Source organism: Lampetra fluviatilis, chromosome 1 (assembly GCF_964198595.1).
Source record: "Lampetra fluviatilis chromosome 1, kcLamFluv1.1, whole genome shotgun sequence".
NCBI classification, from domain to species: domain Eukaryota; kingdom Metazoa; phylum Chordata; class Hyperoartia; order Petromyzontiformes; family Petromyzontidae; genus Lampetra; species Lampetra fluviatilis.
This window is the reverse complement of record NC_136275.1, coordinates 278,107-301,637: the sequence shown is the minus strand read 5'-3', so window position 1 is coordinate 301,637 and position 23,531 is coordinate 278,107. Positions and strand designations below refer to the sequence as shown.

General features: G+C 56.6%; 1 protein-coding gene across 1 annotated transcript; it reads left to right on the top strand.

The window, feature by feature from the left end:
- The first annotated feature begins 3,494 nt into the window (after positions 1–3,494).
- On the top strand, positions 3,495–23,040 carry LOC144931260 (solute carrier family 23 member 1-like). The gene is made up of 12 exons (XM_078855098.1): positions 3,495–3,608; positions 4,731–4,901; positions 6,116–6,273; positions 7,141–7,300; positions 8,216–8,397; positions 10,358–10,475; positions 14,497–14,653; positions 16,131–16,384; positions 17,037–17,201; positions 18,555–18,663; positions 20,823–20,918; positions 22,277–23,040. The coding sequence occupies exons 1-12, from the start codon at positions 3,573–3,575 to the stop codon at positions 22,492–22,494; spliced, it is 1,824 nt and encodes a 607-aa protein (XP_078711224.1). The 5' UTR covers positions 3,495–3,572; the 3' UTR covers positions 22,495–23,040.
- Positions 23,041–23,531: the final 491 nt, after the last annotated feature.

Genomic DNA, 23,531 nt, shown 5'->3' with positions numbered 1-23,531 from the left:
TGAGGCTCAGCTCGTTTGCCTCTTACCCAGGTCTCCACCCCCTCTGCGTCTCCGTGGGTGGTGTCGTAGCCCCAGCTGTGGCTGTGGCTGTTAAAGCCACCAACGATGCTCTGTATTTGACTTGGGTAAGTCCCTGGTGCAGATCATTCACGTCTCTTGTTTGGTGATGTGTAGACTGATGTAACTTGACTTGAGGTTGTGAGAAGAGCTTGGGGTAGAGAGACGGATTCCAGAGTACAGCAGCGGCAAGAGGCCGAGCGAGAAGTGAGGGGACTAGGGTGAGTGGCGGGTGAGTGGTTGAGTTTGTGTGGCTGAGTGTTTGAGTGAGTTAGTGAGATATTTTGGTTGGGTGAATGGGTGAGGGACCATGTGAGTGAGTTGGTGAGTGGGTAAGTGTAAGAGGGAGTGAGCATGCGAATGAGGGGGTGGGTGATACGGTGGGTGGGTGGGTGAGTGAGTGAGAGCCTGGGTGGGTGTGTGAGTGGGTGGGTTGGTGAGTGAGCAGTAGTGTCGCGGTTAGCGCTACGCTGCGATACAAACCTGGCGACCCGAATTCGATTCCCGCTCACGGCCATAACCAGCGACGATTATCTGAACGAGTCCTGGGCCTCCTCTAGATCGACACAACCTCAAAAGAGTAGATGGTGCAGTGTGTTAACGTCGCCACTCGGGAGACAAAGGTGGCCGGGCTTGGTGTTGGCCACCCACCCCCTCGTGTGCTGTGCCGGCCTTCATAGGTTGCTCGCTAACAGCACTTGCCCCAACAGTCTGTTAAGGCTATATGGTGGATCTGTGTCTTTTGTTGGTGAGTGAGTGTTCGAGCAAGTGGATGGGTGAGTGTATGTGGGACTTCTTGCGCACCATACGTAACCAACCACTGCTCACGAGTACGTGAGTCGGATTGTTCGTGGTGGTATGGACTTGTCACGAGGAGTAAAACTAACACACAAAATACTCACGGCTTGTTTTTCATACAGTGATCTGTGACTTACATCTCATCTCAACATTTTTAAAGAGCACCCCCAGTGGCAGCTGTCCCTGTGTGGCACACATTTTACTCTCAGCACATGGCCGGCAAGTGGGAAATTCGCTTGCCAGTGAAGGGGTGCTGATTGTCACGGGTAACCCCACTTGAATGATTATTGCGGTTTAATTTGCAATGTTGTCAGATTTGGATCGTAAGGCTAGCACACGATGGCCTACTCATCCCTAAGGGCATCGGGGTTTTTTTAACGTCTACCGGGAGACAGAGGCCACATGATGTTGTCGATAATGCACTCGAACCATGAACCTCGTCAACAAGCGACCAATCACAACTTCCACTGGGTGGCGTCACTGGCACACTCGGGCACACAGCGACACGAACACTCTCATGCTTACCCAGTCAAGTCTGACCAAGTCCTTAGAGTCTGTTTGAGAAGGACCTTGCATCGGAATGTTTGCCCAATGCCATTGAGGCACGGATAAGGGGGTGACACTCAGAGGTATACGCACAGACACGTTCAAAAACAACTGGCAGCTCATGGAGACCTCGAAACCGACCTTCGCGAATCTTCGCCGGGTCCTTCATTCCATGCCCACGAGGTGGGCTGCAAGGTGGTTTTGGTGGCGCGGTGGCCACATTCGTGCCTCACGACAAGAAGGGGCCTGGGTTCGATTCCCGACTCGGGCTCCTTTCTGTGTGGAGGATGTATAACCACCCACTGTTTTGCCAATTGTGAGTGAGTGTGTGTGTGGTTGTGTGTCACTGTGTGTGTGTCACTGTGTGTCACTGTGTGTGTGTAACTGTGTGTGTGTGGTACTGTGTGTGTGTGTGTGTCACTGTGTGTGTGTCACTTTGTGTGTGTGTCACTGTGTGTGGTGTGTGTCACTGTGTGTGTGTGTCACTGTGTGTGTGTGTCACTGTGTGTGTGGTGTGTGTGTGGTGTGTGTCACTGTGTGTGTGGTGTGTGTCACTGTGTGTGTGTGTCACTGTGTGTGTGGTGTGTGTGTGGTGTGTGTCACTGTGTGTGTGTGTCACTGTGTGTGTGGTGTGTGTCACTGTGTGTGTGTCACTGTGTGTCACTGTGTGTGTGTGTCACTGTGTGTGCGTGTCACTGTGTCTGTGGTGTGTGTCACTGTGTGTGGTGTGTGTCACTGTGTCGTGTGTCACTGTGTGTGTGGTGTGTCACTGTGTGTGTCACTGTGTGTGGTGTGTGTCACTGTGTGTGGTGTGTGTCACTGTGTGTGGTGTGTGTGTGGTGTGTGTCACTGTGTGTGGTGTGTGTCACTGTGTGTGATGTGTGTCACTGTGTGTGTGTGTCACTGTGTGTGTGTGTCACTGTGTGTGTGTCACTTTGTGTGTGTGTCACTGTGTGTGTGTGTCACTGTGTGTGTGTGTCACTGTGTGTGTGTCACTTTGTGTGTGTGTCACTGTGTGTGGTGTGTGTCACTGTGTGTGTGTGTCACTGTGTGTGTGTGTGTGTCACTGTGTGTGTGTGTGTCACTGTGTGTGCGTGGTTGTGTATAGAGAGCGGTAGTTTAGCCGTGAGCACGTTGCACTACGAACCTGGCGAACCGAATTAAATTCCCTCTCACAGCTATCACCGGTGGCGATTATCTGAACTGGTCCTGGGCCTCCCCTAGGTTGACTCAGCCTCAAATGGGTACCTGTTGTGTAAACATCGCCACTCGGGAGACAAGGGGGCCGGGCGTGGTGTTTGCCACTCGAGCTCGCCGGCTCTGCTCGAGGTCGCAGGGGCAATTGGCTGCGAACGAGCGGCGCCTACGTGACAGCTGCCGCTGTCTCCATTGCAGAAGGTCGCCCAGATCCGGAAGGGCGCTGCTGATGTGCAGAGGGGAAAACGCGGACGCCCAGAACACCTCCTGGCTTTGACATTCCTGTACGACACACAGCATCACCAGTCTGCTGTGCACATCTCCTTCGCGAATGTAACAACACTTACAGACAAAGCCACGGTGGTGCGATTGTGACCAGGCAAGCCACACGGTGGCCCGTATCGTGACCCACTGTGGCGTGTAAGAAGGACGGCACAGAATCTCTATCCTGAAGCCCTCTCGTCATGGCCAGCACACCTCGACACTGGCATTCAGCCCCAGAACATACTGCTGCCATCACGCCCAAGAAGAGATTTGGCACTGAGTTAGCATCTCCAACAGTGACCCCAGCTGAGAGGGGCTGAAACTCCACCCAGGGGCATTGCTCACTCAGACAGCTCTTCTCAGCAGTATTCGCTCAGCGGTTCAACCATTAGGTGAGGATCAGCTCTCGAACCCCACTGCTCTCAGCGTGTTTCCAATAACAGCTCGTATCTTGGCCAGTTGTTTAACACCCGTGTAATATTGGACTTATTAACCGCGAAGACGCAGTCAATAATTGGAGTTTAAAGTCGGATATTGGACCACGCGAGGAGGGATTTACGAGGAATATATAAGAAGGCAATAACCGCCTTCATAATAAGGCGGCGCAGCGTGCAGTTACGCAGGGTGGATGACATACATTTATAGTATCGTATTATTAGTATTTAATTTCATTATATAGTATTATAACTTGACCGCGGCGAGAGTGAAGAATGCATTCTTGCAAGTACTGCGTCGTAAAGACCTCGGTAAATCAGCGCGAAAGGCACTCATCAGCGATCCCACGCCCAGTCCACGCGCTGCTGCTGGGCTGAAGGGGTAGCCCGAGAGGACAATCCACACTTGATAAGCCACAGCCCTCCATTACCATCCGGACAATGCGGCTTTAGTTGAGGGCCCCGCGGATTAGGTGGATGGCTAACGGTGAGTGGTTACGTTAATCGCAGGGTAATTAGGGGAGCGGCTAAAACACAAAGAGGTAAACAGTGCGGCTGCGTGCAGCTCCAAGGCAGCTGCCCGCGTGCTCCACGTGAAGCGTGGATGACGACTCGTCAGGCGATCGTGCGGGACATTTGCTTAGCTGGGCAGGGCCTGGCACGTCGCGGGGACACGATGATGAGCCACCGGCCTAACGAGCCGAAATATCAAGTGGCCAGCATCAAAAATCACTGTTAAGGTTGCAGTAGATACGAGTGTAACACGTTTATTTGATTGAGCAAGGTTATTATTGTGATTATCATGATAAGAATTTGGGGGAAACTAGACGACGATGGGAGGAGGGAATTCCAAATTGTAGCCGTGGAAAGGGAAGGAGCTGAAATAATAACAAGCGGTGCCACCTGCAGTGGGGTGAGTGAGCGAGTGAGTGGATAATTAAGTGAGTGAGTAGGTAAGTGAGTGAGCAGGTAAGTGAGTGAGTAGGTGAGTGAGTGAGCAAGTGATTGAGCGTGGGAATCTGTGAGGGAATCGAACCCAGGGATCTTCTTGTGAGAGGCACAAGGATTAGCTCATGAAGAATTAAGTGCAGAACCACATTTAACGCGGTGGCTTTTTCCGTGCAGTCGTTAGTGGGCGACCGAGCCGAGACCATCAATGTCACCGCACTTGAGAACTCGGTCGAATCACGGGCGGTGGTGGAATCCCGAACCCGACCGCCACCGCCGCCACCACCGTCGTGACCACGCGGGTAGCGGCTCAGCGCTCTGACCTCTCGACCTCTGAGCCACCCCGCGCCCCCGTCGCTCTCCCCGCGGCGTCCACCGCGCCGGGCGCCGGAGTCGCCGCGGCGCGAGTCGAGCGCGCGGCTCGGGGGGAAGCGGCCGTCGTTGATTTGTTCCGCCGGCGGCGAGCAGGGAGACGGCGCCGAGCAGGGAGACGGCGGCGAGCAGGGAGACGGCGGCGATGGCGGCAAAGTGGCGGCGATGGTCGCCTCGGGGCGGCCTCCGAGCGACGAAGTCCCCGCGGAGAAGCGCGACGAGGCGCTCCTCTACGGCCTCGAGGATCGGCCGCCCATCCTCCTGTGCATCGTCCTCGGATTCCAGGTCAGGGGGGTGGTCAGCGTCGTCGGGGCGGGTGGCGGCACTCGCGCGACACGGCAAGCCGCAGGCTGGGGGCTCCACTCCGCACTCGGAGAGAGCGGCGCTCTCTCTGAGTGAGTTTGTGTGTGAGTGAGTGAGTGCGATTGAGTGTGAGTGAGTGAGAGTGTGTGTGAGTGAGTGTGACGGTGAGTGACGGTGAGTGACGGTGAGTGTGAGTGAGTGTGAGTGAGTGAGTGAGTGTGGGTGAGTGAGTGAGTGAGTGTGAGTGAGTGTGAGTGAGTGAGAGTGTGTGTGAGTGAGTGTGACGGTGAGTGACGGTGAGTGACGGTGAGTGTGAGTGAGTGTGAGTGAGTGAGTGAGTGTGGGTGAGTGAGTGAGTGAGTGTGAGTGAGTGTGAGTGAGAGTGTGTGTGAGTGAGTGTGACGGTGAGTGACGGTGAGTGACGGTGAGTGTGAGTGAGTGTGAGTGAGTGAGTGAGTGTGGGTGAGTGAGTGAGTGTGAGTGAGTGTGAGTGTGGGTGAGTGAGTGAGTGAGTGTGAGTGAGTGTGAGTGAGTGAATGTGAGTGAGAGTGTGTGTGAGTGAGTGTGACGGTGAGTGACGGTGAGTGTGAGTGTGCGAGTGGGCACAGGGGGGGAGCTCAGGTGATGCATCTGCCGGTTATCTCAGTCAGTCAACCAATGGGCACCTGGGCCTGTTCTGTGACCTTGCTGCCAGCAGCAGCGAGCCTTCCACATCTCACGCGGCCTCAAGGTGCACGTCGCCTGGTGGCTCTTGCTGTGAGTGCGTGACAGTGTTCGGAGTACGGGGAGCGGTGGTTGAACGGTTAGCACGCTGCGCTACGAACCTGGTGTCCCGAGTTATATTCTCACTCAACTCATGATCAACACCAGTGACGATCTGAATAGGTCCTGGGCCCCCTCTAGGCATACTCCGTCTCAAATTAGTAACTGGTGCGATGTGTAAACATCGCCACTGGGGAGACAAAGGCGGCCGGGCGTGGTGCTGGCCACCTACCCCCTCGTGTGCCGACCCGGCCTTCATAGGTGCTCGCTAACAGCACTTGCCCCAACAGTCTGTTAAGGCTACACGGGGGATCTCTGTCTTTGTATTTGCGCGCGTGAGTGTGGGGAGCGGCGGTGCAGTGGTTAGCGCGCTCTAGCAGCTCTAGCAGGGAGAGGCGTCTGCATGGCTGTGCGCCTCACGTGCCCGTCCACAGCACTACCTCCTCGCGTTCGGCGGCATCATCGCCATCCCACTCATCCTGGCCGAGCCGCTGTGCGCGGGCGGCGACGACCTCGTCAAGGGGCTCCTCATCAACACGATGTTCTTCGCGTCGGGGCTCGCCACGCTGCTGCAGACCACGCTGGGCACGAGGTGGGGCGGGCGGTGGGTCGGTGGTTGCCTGAGTGCGTGTGTGAGTGCGTGTGTGTTAGTGCGTGTGTGTTAGTGCGTGTGTGTTAGTTTAATTCGTGGTTTTGTGGTAATTAATTGAAGGTGGAGGGGTTACCAGCCCCTCGCACCCGTCCAGAGCCCCCGTTTAGCCACTGTGGTGGTCACAGACGCCATGAGGGGAGAGGCCAATGGGCATTGGACCTCCCCCCACAGCACTGCCCACGACAGTGTTGCCCGTCCGGCACCGCGAGGAGGTAGGAGGAGCGACGCTCACAACAACGAGCGGAGCGCCGGGTGGCTAAAGCACAGCAAGTTGGTACAGTATGGGGCACAGGTGGTGCATCAGCCAGTCATCTCGGTCATCTCGGTCAGTCGACCCGTGGCACCTGGGTCTGCCCCGTGACCTCCTGCCAGCGGGCGTTCGACACTTCACGTGGCCTCAAGGTGCACTTGGCCTGGCACAAGCGTCGTGGTGACGTCACCGCCACTTTGTGGCGAATGGCGGTTGTTGTTGTTGTTGTGTGTTAGTGCGTGTGTGTAAGTGCGTGTGTTAGTGCGTGTGTGTTAGTGCGTGTGTGAGTGCGTGAGTGCGTGGGTGATTGTGTTAGTGCGTGTGTGAGTGCGTGCGTGGGTGAGTGTGTTAGTGCGTGTGTTAGTGCGTGCGTGAGTGCGTGGGTTATTGCGTGAGTGAGTGCGTGGGCGAGTGCGTGGGTTATTGCGTGAGTGCGTGGGTGAGTCAGTGCGTGAGTGTGTGGGGGAGTGCGTGGGCGAGTGCGTGGGTTATTGCGTGAGTGTGTGGGTGAGCGAGCGAGCGAGCGAGAGATTGTCCACCCCTCCCCGTGTGCCCAGGTTGCCCATCCTGCAGGGTGGTAGCCTGAGCTTCGTGGCTCCGGCCTTTGCCATCCTCGCCCTCCCCGAGTGGCGGTGCCCGGCGCTCAACGGCACGGAGGCCGCCCACGGCGCCGCGCGGCCCAGCGACCCCGAGGTGTGGCAGCCTCGCATGCGGGAGGTGAGAGAGGCACAGCGCCACTAGAGAGGACATCGCGTTGATCTACTCGGCAGGTTTAAATCTGAGTTTGGTTCAAATCTGATTGGTTTGTTCCTGCGAGGTGAAGCCACCTCTGTTCAGGTGACTGACTTGGTGGATCGGGCCTCTCACTTTCTGGATCTTGTGCTGATGGACGACGTTTGCCGTCGCTTCACAGGGGACAGGCACGTATCTAATCGCTGCTAAACTCTGTTGGCAACTCACGCGGTGTGAGTGAGGCCAACCAATCAGAACCGGCGAGTTGGTAAGCGCGTGACAATTCAATTCGTTTGGCTGTGTCCGGTGGTGGAGGGTTTCTCACGACACGGAGCATTATGCATCCTTGCACCAATTGACAATGGAATGGATCTATTTCCCGACTTGCCAGGGGTATTGGTCGTGGTGACCGACGCACGCGGCTGCCTGTAACCCAACAGCGCTGAGCACACCCTGCCTAGCCAGGAGAAGGCAGTACAGCAAGTGGACCCTCGCACATCTCTTTCTATCCGTACGGGGAACGAGTGTTTCCCCCTCGCACGTGTGAGATTTCTCCGGGTGCTCCAGTTCCCTCCCATTTCTATAAGCACTCATTAATTGGCTGCAAACATCTTACAATAAAAATAATTGTAGCAGGGCCGTCCTGAAAAAGAGTCATACAACTCAGTGTGGCTCTCCTCGATAAACGTGTAATTAGTATAACATTATCAGTATTATTATAAATTGCCATCTGTTTGCCACCTGCACGGGGATTGATTGTTGGCCCACAGTCGAGGGCCACTTGGCGCCCACGCTGTGGGGTCCCGCGCCTCGCGAGCCACAAGCCCCCCCGCCCCCCCCGCCCCCCCCCCGCCCCCCCCCCGAGCTGTTTGTTTGACTCTTGGTGACGACCGCACGCAGCTGCAGGGCGCCATCATGGTCGCGTCGCTCTTCCAAGTGGCGCTGGGCCTCACGGGCGCCATGGGACCGGCCCTGCGCCTCATCGGGCCGCTGTCCATCGCGCCCACCATCACCCTCATCGGCCTCTCGCTCTTTGGGGAGGCCGGGCGCAAGAGCGGCGGCCACTGGGGAATCGCGTGCCTGTGAGTGAGCACCACCCTCGCCACCACGGCCTAAACCTCACCCACTCACTCACCCACTCACTTACTCACCCCCTCACTTACCCACTGACTCACCCACTCACTCACCCACCCATTCATTCACTCACCCACTCACTCACACTCTCACTCACCCACTCACTCACCCACTCACCCCTCACTCACTCACCCACTCACTCACCCACTCACTCACCCACTCACTCACCAACTCACCCACTCACCCCCTCACTCACCCACCCACCCACCCACTCACCCACTCACTCACCCACTCACTCACTCACCCACTCACCCACTCACTCACCCACCCATTCACTCACTCACTCACCCACTCACTCACACTCTCACTCCCCCACCCACCCACTCACCCCCTCACTCACCCACTCACCCACTCACTCATCCACTCACTCATCTACGCACTCACCCACCCACTCACTCACCAACTCACTCACTTACTCACCCACTTACTCATTCACTCACTCACTTACTCACCCCCTCACTCACTCACCCACTCACTCATCTACGCACTCACCCACCCACTCACTCACCGACTCACTCACTTACTCATTCACTCACTCACTTACTCACCCCCTCACTCACTCACCCACTCATCTACGCACTCACCCACCCACTCACTCACCGACTCACTCACTTACTCATTCACTCACTCACTTACTCACCCCCTCACTCACTCACCCACTCATCTACGCACTCACCCACCCACTCACTCACCGACTCACTCACTTACTCACCCACTTACTCATTCACTCACTCACTTACTCACCCCCTCACTCACTCACTCACCCACTATATCACCCACTCACCCACTCACCCACTCACTCACTCACCCACTCACTCACCCACCCACTCACTCACTCACCCACACTCTCACTCACCCACACTCTCACTCACTCACCCACTCACTCACTCACTCACCCACCGACTCACTCACTTACTCACCCACTTACTCATTTACTCACTCATTTACTCACTCATCTACGCACTCACCCACTCACTCACCCACTCACTCGCTCACTCACTCACCCACTCACTCACTCACCCACTCACTCACTCACCCACCCACTCACTCACTCACCCACACTCTCACTCACCCACACTCTCACTCACCCACACTCTCACGCACTCACCCACTCACTCACCCACTTAATCACTGACTCACCTACTCACTCACCCACCCACTCACTCACTCACTCACCGACTCACTCACTTACTCACCCACTTACTCATTTACTCACTCATTTACTCACTCATCTACGCACTCACCCACTCACTCACCCACTCACTCGCTCACTCACTCACCCACTCACTCACTCACTCACCCACTCACTCACTCACTCACCCACCCACGCACTCATTCACCCACCCACTCACCCACGCACTCATTCACCCACCCACTCACTCACCTTCCCACCCACTCACTCACTCACCCACTCACTCACCCACTCAAAGGTAAAGATCCCCCTTATAGACTTAACAAACTGTAGGGGCAAGTGCTGATCGCGAGCATCTATGAAGGCCTGGTCGGCACACGAGGGGGATAGTTGGCCAGCACCATTCCCGGCAACCTTTGTCTCCCCAGTGGCGATGTTTACACAGCACACCGGGTATTTATTTGAGACTGAGTCGACCTAGGAGAGGCCCAGAACCGGTTCAAATAATCGTCACTTGTATTGGTCGTGAACGGGAATTGAACCTGCGTCGCCAGGTTCGTAGTGCGAACCGCTCCACTCACTCGCGTGCTCACTCGGCCACCAAGGTGCAGTAGTTCCACAGTAGAGGGCGATGTTGCTGCTAATCCTAATTGAGTAATTTGCAGGTACTCAAGTTTTCCCACTTGGCAAAAAACCGCCACGGCTGTAAGTCGCCACACCGCGCGTGATGACGCGCACCTCCGCGCGTGATGACGCGCACGTCCGCGTGTGCCCAGGACCGTGGCCCTGATCGTGCTCTTCTCCCAGTACCTGCGCGACGTCGCCGTGCCGGTGCCGGGGTTCGTCGGCGGGCGGTGCCGTGTGGTGAGGTACCCCGTCTTCAAGATGTTCTCTGTGAGCCTCCACCTGCACGGGCGCACCCTTGCATTCAGCCCCCACAGCGTCGTCTCCATCATCATCATCATCTCCATTCTTGTCTCCATCATCTTCATCATCATCATCTTCATCATCATCATCTCCATCATCATCTTCATCATCATCATCTCCATCATCATCTCCATCATCTCCATGATCATCTCCATCCTTGTCTCCACCGTGCTCATCAGTACAGTCAATCAATGTTGACTGCTGCCATATTCCTCTGGAAGCCTCGTATATGGTGAGGACTTGTGCCTTTACACTCGAGTGACCCCCGTTACCACTCGCCTCAAGGCAACACTCAATCAAACCTGTGAACGACTGTGAGCGACAGGTTTCAGCCTGTATCACTCTCCACGCACCTGCTCGATGGTCGACGTGAATTGGCAGCAATCTGCTCAGATTGAGAACGTGTAGGCAGAACCCCATGGCACTTCTCATTAACAACGGCCACTTCGTCTCGACACCCACGCGTCACGCACCTTCTGCCGTGGCGTTCTTCGGAGACGCCGGTGGAACCGTCAACCGCATCAGAGCATCAACAGGCCGCTGTGCACATCTCCTTCGTGAGTGGGAAATTCAAACCAAGCCACAGTGGTGCGGTCGTGGCCATGCAACCAAAACTGTGGCCCATATAGCAAAGCACTTTCATGGAGGAGGTGGAGGAACAGCGACACGAACTCTCTCTCTGCTGCAGCCCTCGCGTCGTGGCCAGCAGCAGCAGCAGACCTCGACATTGGCATTTAACTTCTGAGCATGTTGCTGTCATCACGCGTGAGAATAGAATGATGCTGTGAGTATCATGGAGAGAAGCCACCACTACTAACGATGTCATCATGGTCACGTTCACGATGACACGAAAATTGTTTCTGATCAAGCCACCCACCGTCACGCAGGGGAGTGTCAGAGCGTCTTCCACGCGATGGGTGACTCGCATCTCGTCTCAGCACAGTGGACAGGGCACCCCCGGTGGGAGCTTCCCTCGGCACGTGGCGCGCGAGTGGGCGCAGTCCACCAGCAGAAAGGGGAGGGTGACGATGGCTACCGTGCGTACATCCCAATTGAGTGATTCGCGGTGGCATTTTTAGAGTTTTGGCAAACTTAGACCACGACGCCAGCACGCGATGGGCCGCGACTCGCTCCAAACGCCGTCACCACGCGGGGCCTTCCACGTCCACCGCGAGGGAGGCAGGCGGCGCGCGGCGCTGTTACGTTTAACGCGGCGGCGCGGTAGTAACCAGGGTGGCCTGCCGGGTCGGAACCACGAACCTCGGCACAAGGGGCGAACGCGCTGCCGCTGCTGGGCCATACGGCCGCCGTGCTCGTTATGTTCACGAGAGAGGTCCCTTCCACAGGAACGTGGAATTTCCACAGCCGTCTCAGGGCCAGCAATACACCGGGCGTGACGCAATAACAACAACGATGTGTTGGACATTAGGTTATGTCGACCTTGAGGCCACGAATGTTGGAGAAGGTTCCGTGTTAAACATTACAGCGCCGCACGCGCCGTTCCTGTTGGGAAAGCTGTTTCTCGTTACGCAACCGAAGACGGACAGCGGCGTTTAATCATTCACGGGAATAGGTGACGCATCCGAACAGAAGTCTCCCTTCTCAGCATGCGGTGATCATTCACGGACATTTGTGAGCAAGAACTTCATAGCTCATCGGATTCCTCCTCCAGTCTAAATCAAGATGTTGATGAGGACGATGTTGGTGACCGGGCTGAGACCATCAACCCACGAGTGGCTTGGAACCTGGATTCGAACCGAGGACCTGAGCGCTGTACGGCCCAGCGCTCTGGCTTCAGAGCCACCTGAGAATCTGCGGTGTCGTCACCGGGCTGGCGATCCGAGTCTAACTCCAACTCACGCGGTGTGGCGGTGGCGCAGTGGTTAGCGCACAGCGCGACAAACTTGCTGAATAAGAGCTTCGTTGAAAAAGAGCTTGATAGCTCATCGGATTCCTGCTGCAGTCTAAAGACAGATTCTGACAAACCCGGCGACAGGAGTTTGATTCCCAACCCGTTCACGACCCATAATAGTGGTGACTATTTGAACCGGTGTTGGACCTCCCCTAGGTCGACTCAGTCATAAATGGTGTGTACTGTCAGCATTGGAGAGACAAAGGCGGCAGGACGTGGCGCTGGCCAGCCACCCCTCGTGCGCCGTGGCGGCCTTCGCGGGGGCTCGCTCACGGCACATGCCCCAGCAGTCTGCCAAGGTGGCGACACGAGGGGATGTTTGTACAAGTTGTGTGTGCGCCCCTGTGTGCAGGGGCCGTGTGCGTGCCTCGTGGGGAGTGGTGGCGAAGTGATTGGGGTGCCCCGTTACGACCCCAGCGACCCGAGTTCGCTAACAGCTCTTGCCTCGAAACTCTTCGGCTTAGCGGGGAATATTTGTCTGTGTGCCTGAAGTATATGTGTGTGTGTGTGTTTGATCATGGTGTGGGGTGTACACATCACTATTAGGGAGACAAAGGCGGCTGAGGGTCGTGTTCTTATGTGCCGTGCTGGTCTTCATAAGTGCTCGCTAACAGCACTTGCCCGAACAGTCTGTTGAAGGCTATGTGGGCGGTCTTTGTATATGTGATCTGTGTGTGTGTGCGCGGCTGATCCGTGTGTCAATGCGCGCACGTGTAGCCAGCGACTAGCCAGGGCTACGACGTCAGTGAGAGGGGCGCTGGACGAGGGTGGAGGGATGCGGAGTGGGAGGGCGCGCGAGGGGAACTGAATGCGGCTCGTGCAGAGTGGAGCTCCCAGCCAGGTGGGCTCGAACATATTCAGTGCTCAGGTGCAGCGAGAGGCAATCACCTGGTGAGGCGCACCTGGGGCCAGAGAGAGTGCGGGGAGATTGAATTGAAGAGGGTACAAGTGCGATTGTGGCCTAGCAACCCACGTGATGGGCCACATGGTAAACTCATAGTGAACTCATAGAGATCCATGTACGTGTACGGGCGATGTTAGATCTGTACTGTGACCTCTGTGCCGTCGCAGGACGGTGCAGGTGTTACACTCCACCATCTCCATCATCCTGCTGCAGTAAATACATCAATGGGGAATGGCAGTCGATGGGTCATATAGTGAACCACTGCAGCCTGGGCTGCAGGAGCAGGATCAGTACAAGGACACGGACTCTCTCTCTCTCTCCCTCTCTCGGCTGAAGCCTCCCTCTCGTCGTGGCGAGCGGCAGCAGCAGACCCCGAGACGGAACGCGTCGCTGCTGGGTAAGAGCCGGGTGCAAGTCGAGAAGGGGGAGTCACCCTGGGACAGAGACACCGATAGCGTGGAGCGGACCATATGATGCATTTCTCCATCATATATCCGTCTTCAAAATTGTGCCAATTACAAATTGGCACACATCCCATGAGGCACCGCAGCTTCCTGGGAGTGCACCAACTTCAGCTGCATTGATTTCGGCGCAAGCGGAACTCTGGCTTGAACCACTGCCGGGCGCGCTGCCAGAAGCGTCGTCTGCACAAAGGGACCCTCAATGGAAGACGATATTCCATTGTACATGACAGCATTGTTATTGTGAGCACTGTATATGCAATGCCAGGGACACTTGACCGCTTGGTGATGCTCGTGGCCTGTGATGCAGCATCGTGGAGGCGAGCGTTGGTGGCTCACACGACTCCCCGTGGGCATTCAGGTGTCGTGCCGTGGGGCTCGCCAGGAGAGGGCAGTCCAACAGAAGTGTGGACTCCACCTGTTCCCTCTGTATGGGATCGAGTGTTTCCCCTTCTCACGCGTGCGGTTTCTCCGAGCGCTCCGGTTTCCTCCCACGCGTAGACGCTCATTAATCGATCGATGTCACCTTCATATTCAGAGGAACAAGTGTTGGCGGCGGCTATCGTGTGGCTGCCTTCCGGCTTGCCTGTGGCTCTTCTCGAGTAATTCACTCCGTCCGAGAGCGAGCTGACGCTGTGCGCCGTCGCACGCTGTAAATGACCATCACCATCATGACTATTGCTGCTCTTGCTGCTGCTGCGGCTGGCGCAGGTGCTGTTGGCCATGTGCCTCTCGTGGCTGCTGTGCTACATCCTCACGCTGACGGACTCGCTCCCAGCAGAGCCGGGCGCGCCGGGTCACCTCGCCAGAACCGACCTCCACCTGCAGGCCATCCAGCACGCGCCATGGTTCCGCGTCCCCTACCCAGGTGCACACACAAAGACAGAGATCCCCCGTGGAGCCTGAACAGGCTGTAGGGGCAAGTGCTGTTAGCGAGTAGCACCTATGAAGGCCGCCACGGCACACGAGGGGGTGGGTTGCTAGCAGCCTAGCACCACGCCCGGCCGCCTTTGTTTCCCCAGTGGCGATGTTTACTACACACCGCACCAGGTACTCATTTGAGGCTGAATCTACCTAGGGGAGGCCCAGGACCGGTTCAGATAATCGTCACTGGTGTTTGCCATGAGCGGAAATCGAACTCGTGCATTCGGGTTCGGGGCGCAGCGTAGCGCTCAGCGCTCTAGGACCGCTCCCCACACACACACACAGTCCCACCCACAAACACATACACACACACAGCCCCTCCACCCGCATAGCCACCCAGCACCCACCCTGGTGCCCACAGACACACGGGGAGAGCGCGATACAATCCCGGTGAGTCCACATTCTCACACAACTATTGTCCGTGCTGTCATCCCGTGGCCACCTCGCATCCAACACTCACACACTCATCCTGCTGCTGATTACTGTTGTTTGATGATTCTCGTTCACCTGCAAGAAACCCTAGCTACCGAGTCACAAGACTCTGTTCAAGAGGGTCCTGCCAAGTTTCGTAGATTGAGAGACGATTATTGGCACGTTCGATCCCAGCTGAGTAATTTGCGGTGTCATCCTCTAATTGTTTGGACCACGACGAATGGCGTCACGGGTCTCAAACGTCCACCGTGAAGCAGACGGCGCTTGGGACCCTCACGTTAAACACGCAGAGCAGCAATGGCCAGGGCGGCCTGCCAGATTCTAACCGCAAACCTCTGCAACGAGCAGCGACCTGCCACGGGCGCCACTCTCTCGCCCTCAGCACGTGGGTCGGTGCGCGTGGGCGACGTCGGGGAGCATAGACGCGGGCGCGGAGTGAGGTACAACACTAACAACAGTGGTGCTCGTGCACCCTCTACTGACCGCCCCGCGTAGCGCTCGCGGCTGCCCGCGGCATCGCCGCCGTGTCGGCCCCCAGTGGAGGCACGCGGCTCCGAGGGCGTCCTCGTCAATGACGCAGCGCTGCTCTTCACCTGCAGGCCGCGCCAGTGTTCCATATGAGTTGTTGCCTTTGAGCAACGCCATGACTAACATGTCTACTGTAATCATGTGACTGCTATTAACCAAATAACCCTGGAGCTGAAAATTACCAGCAAATTACTCAATAATAATATGCACATTCATATGTGTATCGGTGTGCCCTGCATTGTTGAGAACCACGGGGACATCCACGGGGACATCCACGGGGAGTACATGCGACATGTAACATGCAACTCCACATACCCAGGTGTCAGGGTCGAGCCGGCGCGACCTCCTGCGCCCCAGGCGAGGGAGGTGAATTCTCCCCGCCACCCCGAACCGGACGGTGACGACGGCTGCCCCCCCCCCCCCCGTGCCCCCCCCCCCCCCGTGCCCCCCCCCCCGTGCAGGTCAGTGGGGCGCGCCGACGCTGGGCGCCGCCTCCGCGCTGGGCATGCTGTGCGGGGTGGTCGCCTCGGCGCTCGAGTCCGTGGGGGACTACGCGGCGTGCGCGCGACTCGCCGGGGCGCCGCCGCCGCCGGCGCACGCCGTGAGCCGCGGCCTCGCGGTCGAGGGTCTCGGCTGCCTGCTGGCCGGGTCGCTGGGCACGGGCAACGGCACCACCTCGTTCAGCCAGAACATCGCCGCGCTGGGCATCACCAGGGTGTGTGTATGTGTCTGTGTGTGTGTCTGTGTGAGTGTGTGTGAGTGTATATGTGTGAGTGTGTGTGAGTCTGTCTGTGTGTATCTGTGTGTGTGTCTGTGTGTGTCTGTGGGTGTATATGTGTGAGTGTCTGTGTGTCTGTGTGTGTGTCTGTGTGTGTGTGTTTGTGAGTGTGTGTCTGTGTGTGTCTGTGGGTGTATTTGTGTGTGTGTGTCTGTGTGTGTCTGTGTATGTGTCTGTGTGTGTGTTTGTGTGTGTGTGTCTGTGTGTGTGTGTCTGTGTATGTGTCTGTGTGTGTGTTTGTGTGTGTGTGTCTCGTTGCGTGGGGAGCGGTAGTGTAGTGGTTAGCGCTACGCTGCGCTACGAACCTGTCAAACCCGGGTTCGATTCCCGCTCACGGCCAATACCAGTGACGATTTTCTGAACCGGTCCAGGGCCTCCCCTAGGTCGACTCAGCCTCAACTGAGTACCTGGTGCGGTGTGTAAACATCGTCACTAGGGAGACAAAGGCGTCGGGGCGCGGCGCTGGCCACCCACCCCCTCGCGTGCCGTGGCGGCCTTCTCGGGTGCTCGCTCACAGCACTTGCCCCCACGGCCTGTTGAGGTCTACACAGCTGGGGACCTTTGTCTGTCTCGCTGCGTGTCAATGCAGGTGGGCAGTCGGCTGGTGCTGCAGGTCAGCGGAGTCATCCTCGTGCTGATGGGGGTCTTCGGGAAGTGTGGAGCCGTCTTCATCACCATCCCCGATCCCATCATCGGCGGCATGTTCCTGGGCACTTTCGGGATGATCGCCGCCGTGGGCATCTCCACCCTGCAGGTTCGTGCGGCAGGCTGCGGTGTGGATACCGTGCAGGAGGAACCCAGATGTTCGCGGTTCGGACCCGGCAGGCCACACTGGTTAACACTGCGGCGATGTATTCATCTTAAACAAACACTCGCCCTCCGCTTCACGGGTGGACGCGAAAGATCCCGCGGTGTTGTTGGAAAACAGCAGGAGCCCATCGTGTGGCGGCCTCATGCTACAACTTTGCGAACTTCTATATAAATGGGAGATTTGGCAACTCCGTTGGTTTTACACAAACAGTGGCAAGTGTCGCCTGAGCTACCGGCAGGCTGATTCCTGCTGCTTGTCCCACACGGGGTTGCCATGAGATGCGGCTGCTGTGTCTGTGTGTGTGTATGTGTGTGTGTCTATGTTTGTTTGTGTCTGTTTGTGTCTGTGTGTTTGTGTCTGTTTGTGTCTGTGTGTGTGTGTTTGTGTCTGTGTGTGTGTGTGTGTCTGTGCGTGTTTGTGTCTGTGTGTGTGTCTGTTTGTGTCTGTGTGTGTGTGTCTGTGTGTATTTGTGTTTGGGGAGCGGTAGTGTAGCGGTGTGCGCGCTGCGCTATGAACCCGGCGACCCAGGTTCGATTCCCGCTCATAGCCAACACCAGTGACGATCATCTGAACCGGTCATGGGCCTCCCCTAGGTCGACTCAGCCTCAAATGAGTACCTGGTTCAGTGTGTAAACATCGCCACTGGGGAGATAAAAGCGGTCGGGCGTGGTGCTGTCCAACCATCCCCTCGTGTACCATTCCGGCCTTCATAGGTGCTCTCTAACAGCACTTGTTAAGGCTATACGGGGGATCTTTGTCTTTGTGCAATCTCACTGCCGACGTTTTGTTCTCTCTTGGGAGGTCCCAAATTCTCTCCATGGGTTCTAAACGGGTGCAGAAGTGTGCTCGCAAATAGCAGCAAGACGCAACTCCCCATCCGCATGCTTTGCGTGTCAAAAATTACTTCTCATTTTCCCAGGACAGCCACACTGAGTCCTGCTACATTGGGCTGTTTGATCAACACCAATGCCGTTGTGTGATGGCATAGGTTTCCTCCGGAAACAGGGGAAGAACGCACCAACGCCACACTCGGACACACTCACACTCACTGAACGGGGGTCAGAATATACAAACCCCACAAGGAAAGGCGCCCGATTTGGGAATCGAACCCAGGTGGTTGTCTGCAGGGAGGCACCGGCTGAACCACCCATCCTGCCACCCACCTATTAACCACCGCATCGCGTGCACAATGCTGTCAGCCTTGTCGAGACCACCGGCTCACAAGAGCTGAACGCCTTGGCAGTGATATCGCTTCGCCCGCCAGCTCACCGCCACCGTGTGCCCCTGCCGTGTCAGTACGCAGACATGAACTCGTCCAGGAACGTGTTCATCGTTGGGCTGTCCATCTTCTCGGGTCTGGCCATTCCAGCCTGGCTCAAGGAGAACCCCGGGGCCATCAACACCGGTAGGGACCCACCGCTCACGGGCGCAGCGCACGCAGCCCGGCAGGAGCGCGTCCGCCGCTCGTTCTAACGCAGGCTCGCGGTTCGAATCCCGCAGCCCACCCTGGTTAATGCTGCGGTGTAATAACCGCTAAACCCCGACGCCTCCCTCATGGCGGACGTTAAAGGTCCCGACGCGACGTCGTTCGGAGCGACCAGCGGCCCGTCGCGTGCCGGCGTCGTGGTCCAAATTGAGCAACTTGGAAACTTTCACCGCAAATCACTCAGTTGGGATTTACGTGCGGCAGCAATCGTCACCGTCCCGCCCGCCTCCTGGCAGACTACGCCCGCTCGCGGGCCACGTGCCCAGTCAACTTGTGCACACGCAGGGACAGCTGCCACCGGGGGTGCCCTGTCCAATTCGTTGAGATGAGGCGTGAGATGTCAAGGAGGGCGCTCGACCAAACACAACTCGCCATCGACGTGTTGAGACGGCCACGCTGGGGCCGTGTGGACCGTCACCACACCAACGATGGAAGTGGAAGACGCATGTTGCCTGTCACTTGTGCTCTGACTGCTCTTTTAACAACATCATCATCGTGAGCTTAAAATAAAACACGCACACAATGTACCTGGCACTGACCAAACAGCCCAATGCTGAAGTATCATCTACCGAAAGAACCAAAGAGAATGGATTCCTGCAGTCACGAAAGCTTCAAATCAAGATATTATCTGCAGATCATTCAATTGGGGTCGCACTTGGCAGGACCCTCCTGAAAGAGAGTCTTGAGCCTTCCTTGGGTCAACAAACAAAATAAAAACAATCAGCCATGTTAGATCCACTACTGGATGAAATCATCCCCAAGCCGCGGCCACCTCTCGCGATCCTGGCGATGCACCGTTCCACCCTGCGCACGAACTGCTTCCACCGCTCCGTCTCCAGCACGCGTTCCACTCCCTGGCTGCCGCTCCGCCATCTTCGCCGCCCATCGTCTCTTCTGGCCGTGATGCGTCCGGCCCGAGCCTCACTCCATTTTCCTTTCGCTTCGAATGACCAACCAATCGATCCTTATTGCACGTGCCAATATCGCCCTCAATCAGGTCGGCATCGGTGCACATTGCAGCAGGACGGGAACGGCCCCGATGGCACGGAGCCACAGGAATGAAGACAGAGACCCCTCACGCCCTCAGCGGCTCGCACCGACTGAGCAGAGTAAATTACAACATAAAGTGCAGCCATGCACAACGACTAGCAAGATAAAAGTAAGGAGTGGATAAAATAAATAATAAGTAAAGAAAAAAATGTCCCCTTCTTTGTCTGCAACATCATGCGCATGCACTCCCCTCCACGCGCTGCTCTGCGTGTCTCACAGTGCAGCTGCCGGCGTGCCGCTCGCCACGCAGCTTTGTCCACTCTTCAGGTTCCGTTCCCTGCGTCGACCGTGGACGGCCAGCGGCCAGCGGACAGCGGCGTGTCTGGGCCGTGGACAACCAGCGGCGTGTCTGGGCCATGCAGCGTCGCAGGGAGCGCGCCCTGACGTGGCACTTTTTTGTTTGGGATCCAAGTTCAGATTTTCTAAAAGTCCTCCGACCTGCTCTCCTCCACCCCTCAATGTCACAGTTTTTTAATGTTTTTGCTCCGCCTACAGCAGCTCTTCTCGAGCGAAGTTTAAACAAACACCACCATTATTGTTGTGCCATTTATCTCCTGGGCAAAATGCTGCCGTCACGCGCAATGATATAATACTTCACAGTCGTCTGTAATCCACTGCTGGATGAAGGCCTCGCTATCCATTATGTTTGAAAAGTACTACTACGACTATTATTGCTTGCCCAAGGAAATCCCCTCTGAGTCTCAAGACTGATTTTTCAGGAGCGTTGTTCCAAGTTTTCACAGCAGGGGGTGACCTTGCTGCTGCTGCTGCTGCTCTGTGCAATCCCCATCGAGTGTTTAGTTTGTTGTCCTTCCACCGCACCTCCAACGAGCACGGTTGGCTACGTGCGGTGCAAAAGAAGTTCAACACACACACACGCACACACAACCTGCAGGCGATAGTTCAGCATTGGGATGTCGATTGCGATTACACCGCGCGTTGTGTTGCCCAGCCGTGGGAGGGGGGGGGGCACGCAGCAGAGGGTGACAGCGGTTCCGTCTCTCTGTCTCTCCCTCCGCGCGGGGCAGGGGTGGCGCCGATCGACCAGACGCTCACCGTGCTGTGCACCATGAGCATGTTCGTGGGAGGATTCCTCGGCTTCGTCCTCGACAACACCGTGCCCGGTTCGTTGTCCTCTCACCGAGTCTCACCGTGGAGCCGTGATCCGTCCACGTCGCGTCACGCGGCGCGTCTCACGGCGCGTCTCACGGCGAGATGTTAACTCCCTCGCCTGGTATGGAGGAGGTTGTGGGTTCGATCCCGACCCTGACGCCTTCTGTGTATTTGGAGTTTGAATGTTCTCCCCGTGGTCGCGTGGATTTTTCTACGGGTCCTCTGGTTTTTCCCTCCATATTTATAATCAACATCACGCGTTTAGAGTATTTGGCAGCAATACATTTACATGTGATAAGCCGCTTCGTTGAGCTTTCATTTGTGGCCGGGTCGCTTCTGAAAAAGAACAACATAGCTGAGTGGGCCTTACTTGGTGAAATAAAAATAATTTAGTTTATCTCACAGCATGCCGCACGCGTCTAACGGTGCGTACTGAGTCACTATGGAGTCTGCGCTCCTAAACAGGTTGCTGCTGCTGCTGCTGCCATCATACGCAAGAGAGGGAGAGACGGGTGGAGGATAGGCGCGAGGAACCACAGGCGAGGGGGGAGGCAGCGACCGGGCGCTGTGCCGGCGTCGCCAGCTGTTGCCCAAGCTCTGCTGGTCCTCTTTACATTCAGATACTTTCCACCAAATAATGAGCGCTTGTGCATGTGAGAGGAAACCTATCCATGCGATTGCAACACGCAATCCCCAATGATTGCCCGAGCTCTGTGGTTCTATCATGGGATGTTTGACCAACTCCAATTTAATGTTTGTACGTGTGGGAGGAAAACCGAAGGGCCCGGGTAAATGCAGCCATCCCTCTGAGGTCACCAGAGTGCAGTGCGCCAAGATGGGGCTTTCTCCAGAGCGGGCCGGGTGGCTCAGAGGTCAGAGGTCAGAGCGCTGAGCAAGGCGATGGCCAGGTCCGGGTTTCATCCGGCAGTCACTCAACCGGGTTCTCAAGCGTAGAGAGCTGATGGCCTGAGCCCAGTCAGCGATGATGCACAAAAAAAATGTACTACAACAATTCTGCATTCATTTCTTGAGATGAACTCCAACTCCTGAGCATTTAAAGGAATGGTTCGAGTCGTCACGAAACGACGCAACCTCACTCTCGCGTGCGGAGTGCGTGAAGAAGTGTCGCCCAGAGTCTCACTGGACCGTCCGTCTCGGAGGCAGCTCCGGCGTGTCCACTTCTGCGCAGGCCCCTTCTCAAGACGCGAACGGCACGGTCGGGATAACACGACGACCAAAGCGGTGACGGCGGGCGCTCGTCTGAACCGCGGCGGTGGCGGCGTGGCGGCACTTTGATCACGTGGTGCGATTGCCGCTCCCGGCCTGCCCCCCCCCCCCCATCCCATCTCGCCACCCGTCGCTCCGCCAGGCACCGTGGAGGAGCGTGGGCTGCTGGCGTGGAGGAGCCACGGGCGGGGCGACCCGCACGGCGCCCAGGACGGGGCCGCGACTCGCGTCTACGACCTGCCTCTCGTTGCGCCGCTGCTGCGCAAGTGGACGTGGCCGCGCCGCGTCCCCGTCTGCCCGACCTTTGGGCAGAGGCCGGCGGGCGCGCCGGTCGCCGTGGGGACGAACTGCGCCGTGTAGCCGTGGCGACGGCGGCGGGGCACCCGGCTGGGAGGATGGATCGGCGACGGCGTGGGATTACCAGAAAACCAATTCTACGATTTGTTGTTGTTGTTGTTGCCAAGTGAAGCCCACTGAGCGACGTAGCTCTTTTTCACGAGCCACCTGGCCACAAGTGACAGCTCAACGAAGTGGCTCACCATGTATGGCAATTTATAGTCGCTGCCAAATAATCTAAACGCACGTTTTTAAATGTGGGGGGGATAAAACGCAAACTCCAAATATACAGGCATCGTCAGGGTCCGGATCGAACCCACGCCCTCCGGCATACCAGGCGAGGGAGATAACATCTATTAGCCCCCACGGTGCCCCAGCTTCAGCCAAATCGAGCCAAGCACGGTACGTTGATCACGTGACCTCAGTGCTGTGACGTCACACCGCAAACCACGCAATTGGGATCACGCAGCAGCAGCGACATCGCCCCCTACTGCGGAAAATTGGCAGAATCCTCCTGAACAAGTTTCCTTGGGACTCAGCGAGGCCTTCCTCGGTAAACGAGCGTATTAGTCATCGTAACACTGTAGCTCTTTTCATAGATGAATACAGATTGTGTGCTTGTGTATTACAGATTATATATTGCTGTTTTACATGTCCAAATAAATAATATTTTTTGTTCATCTCAATCAGTCAACTATAAGACTCCCTTGATAATGCGGTGCATGTTTTACCACAAAGCATGATGTGTGGTGAATGCAGACGTGGCGATACGCGCTGTTTGGCATTTGAACGTCTTAAATCCTCCTGTATACTTGCCGGAAAGGGAAAAGCCTATTATTTTGTCAACAAATGATACATCATGTAGCCATTATGATTACAACAGTGCAGTATATATATACTGACTAGTGAGTATAATGTCATGTCGCTGTCGCGAATACAAAACGTCTCGTGGGCGGTGAGGTGGTGGCCCAGCGGGAGGCCGACCGCTGCTCGTTGCGGGGACTCGCGGCTCGGACTCCATGGACCGCCCTGGTTAAGACTGCAGTGATAAGCTAAGACTA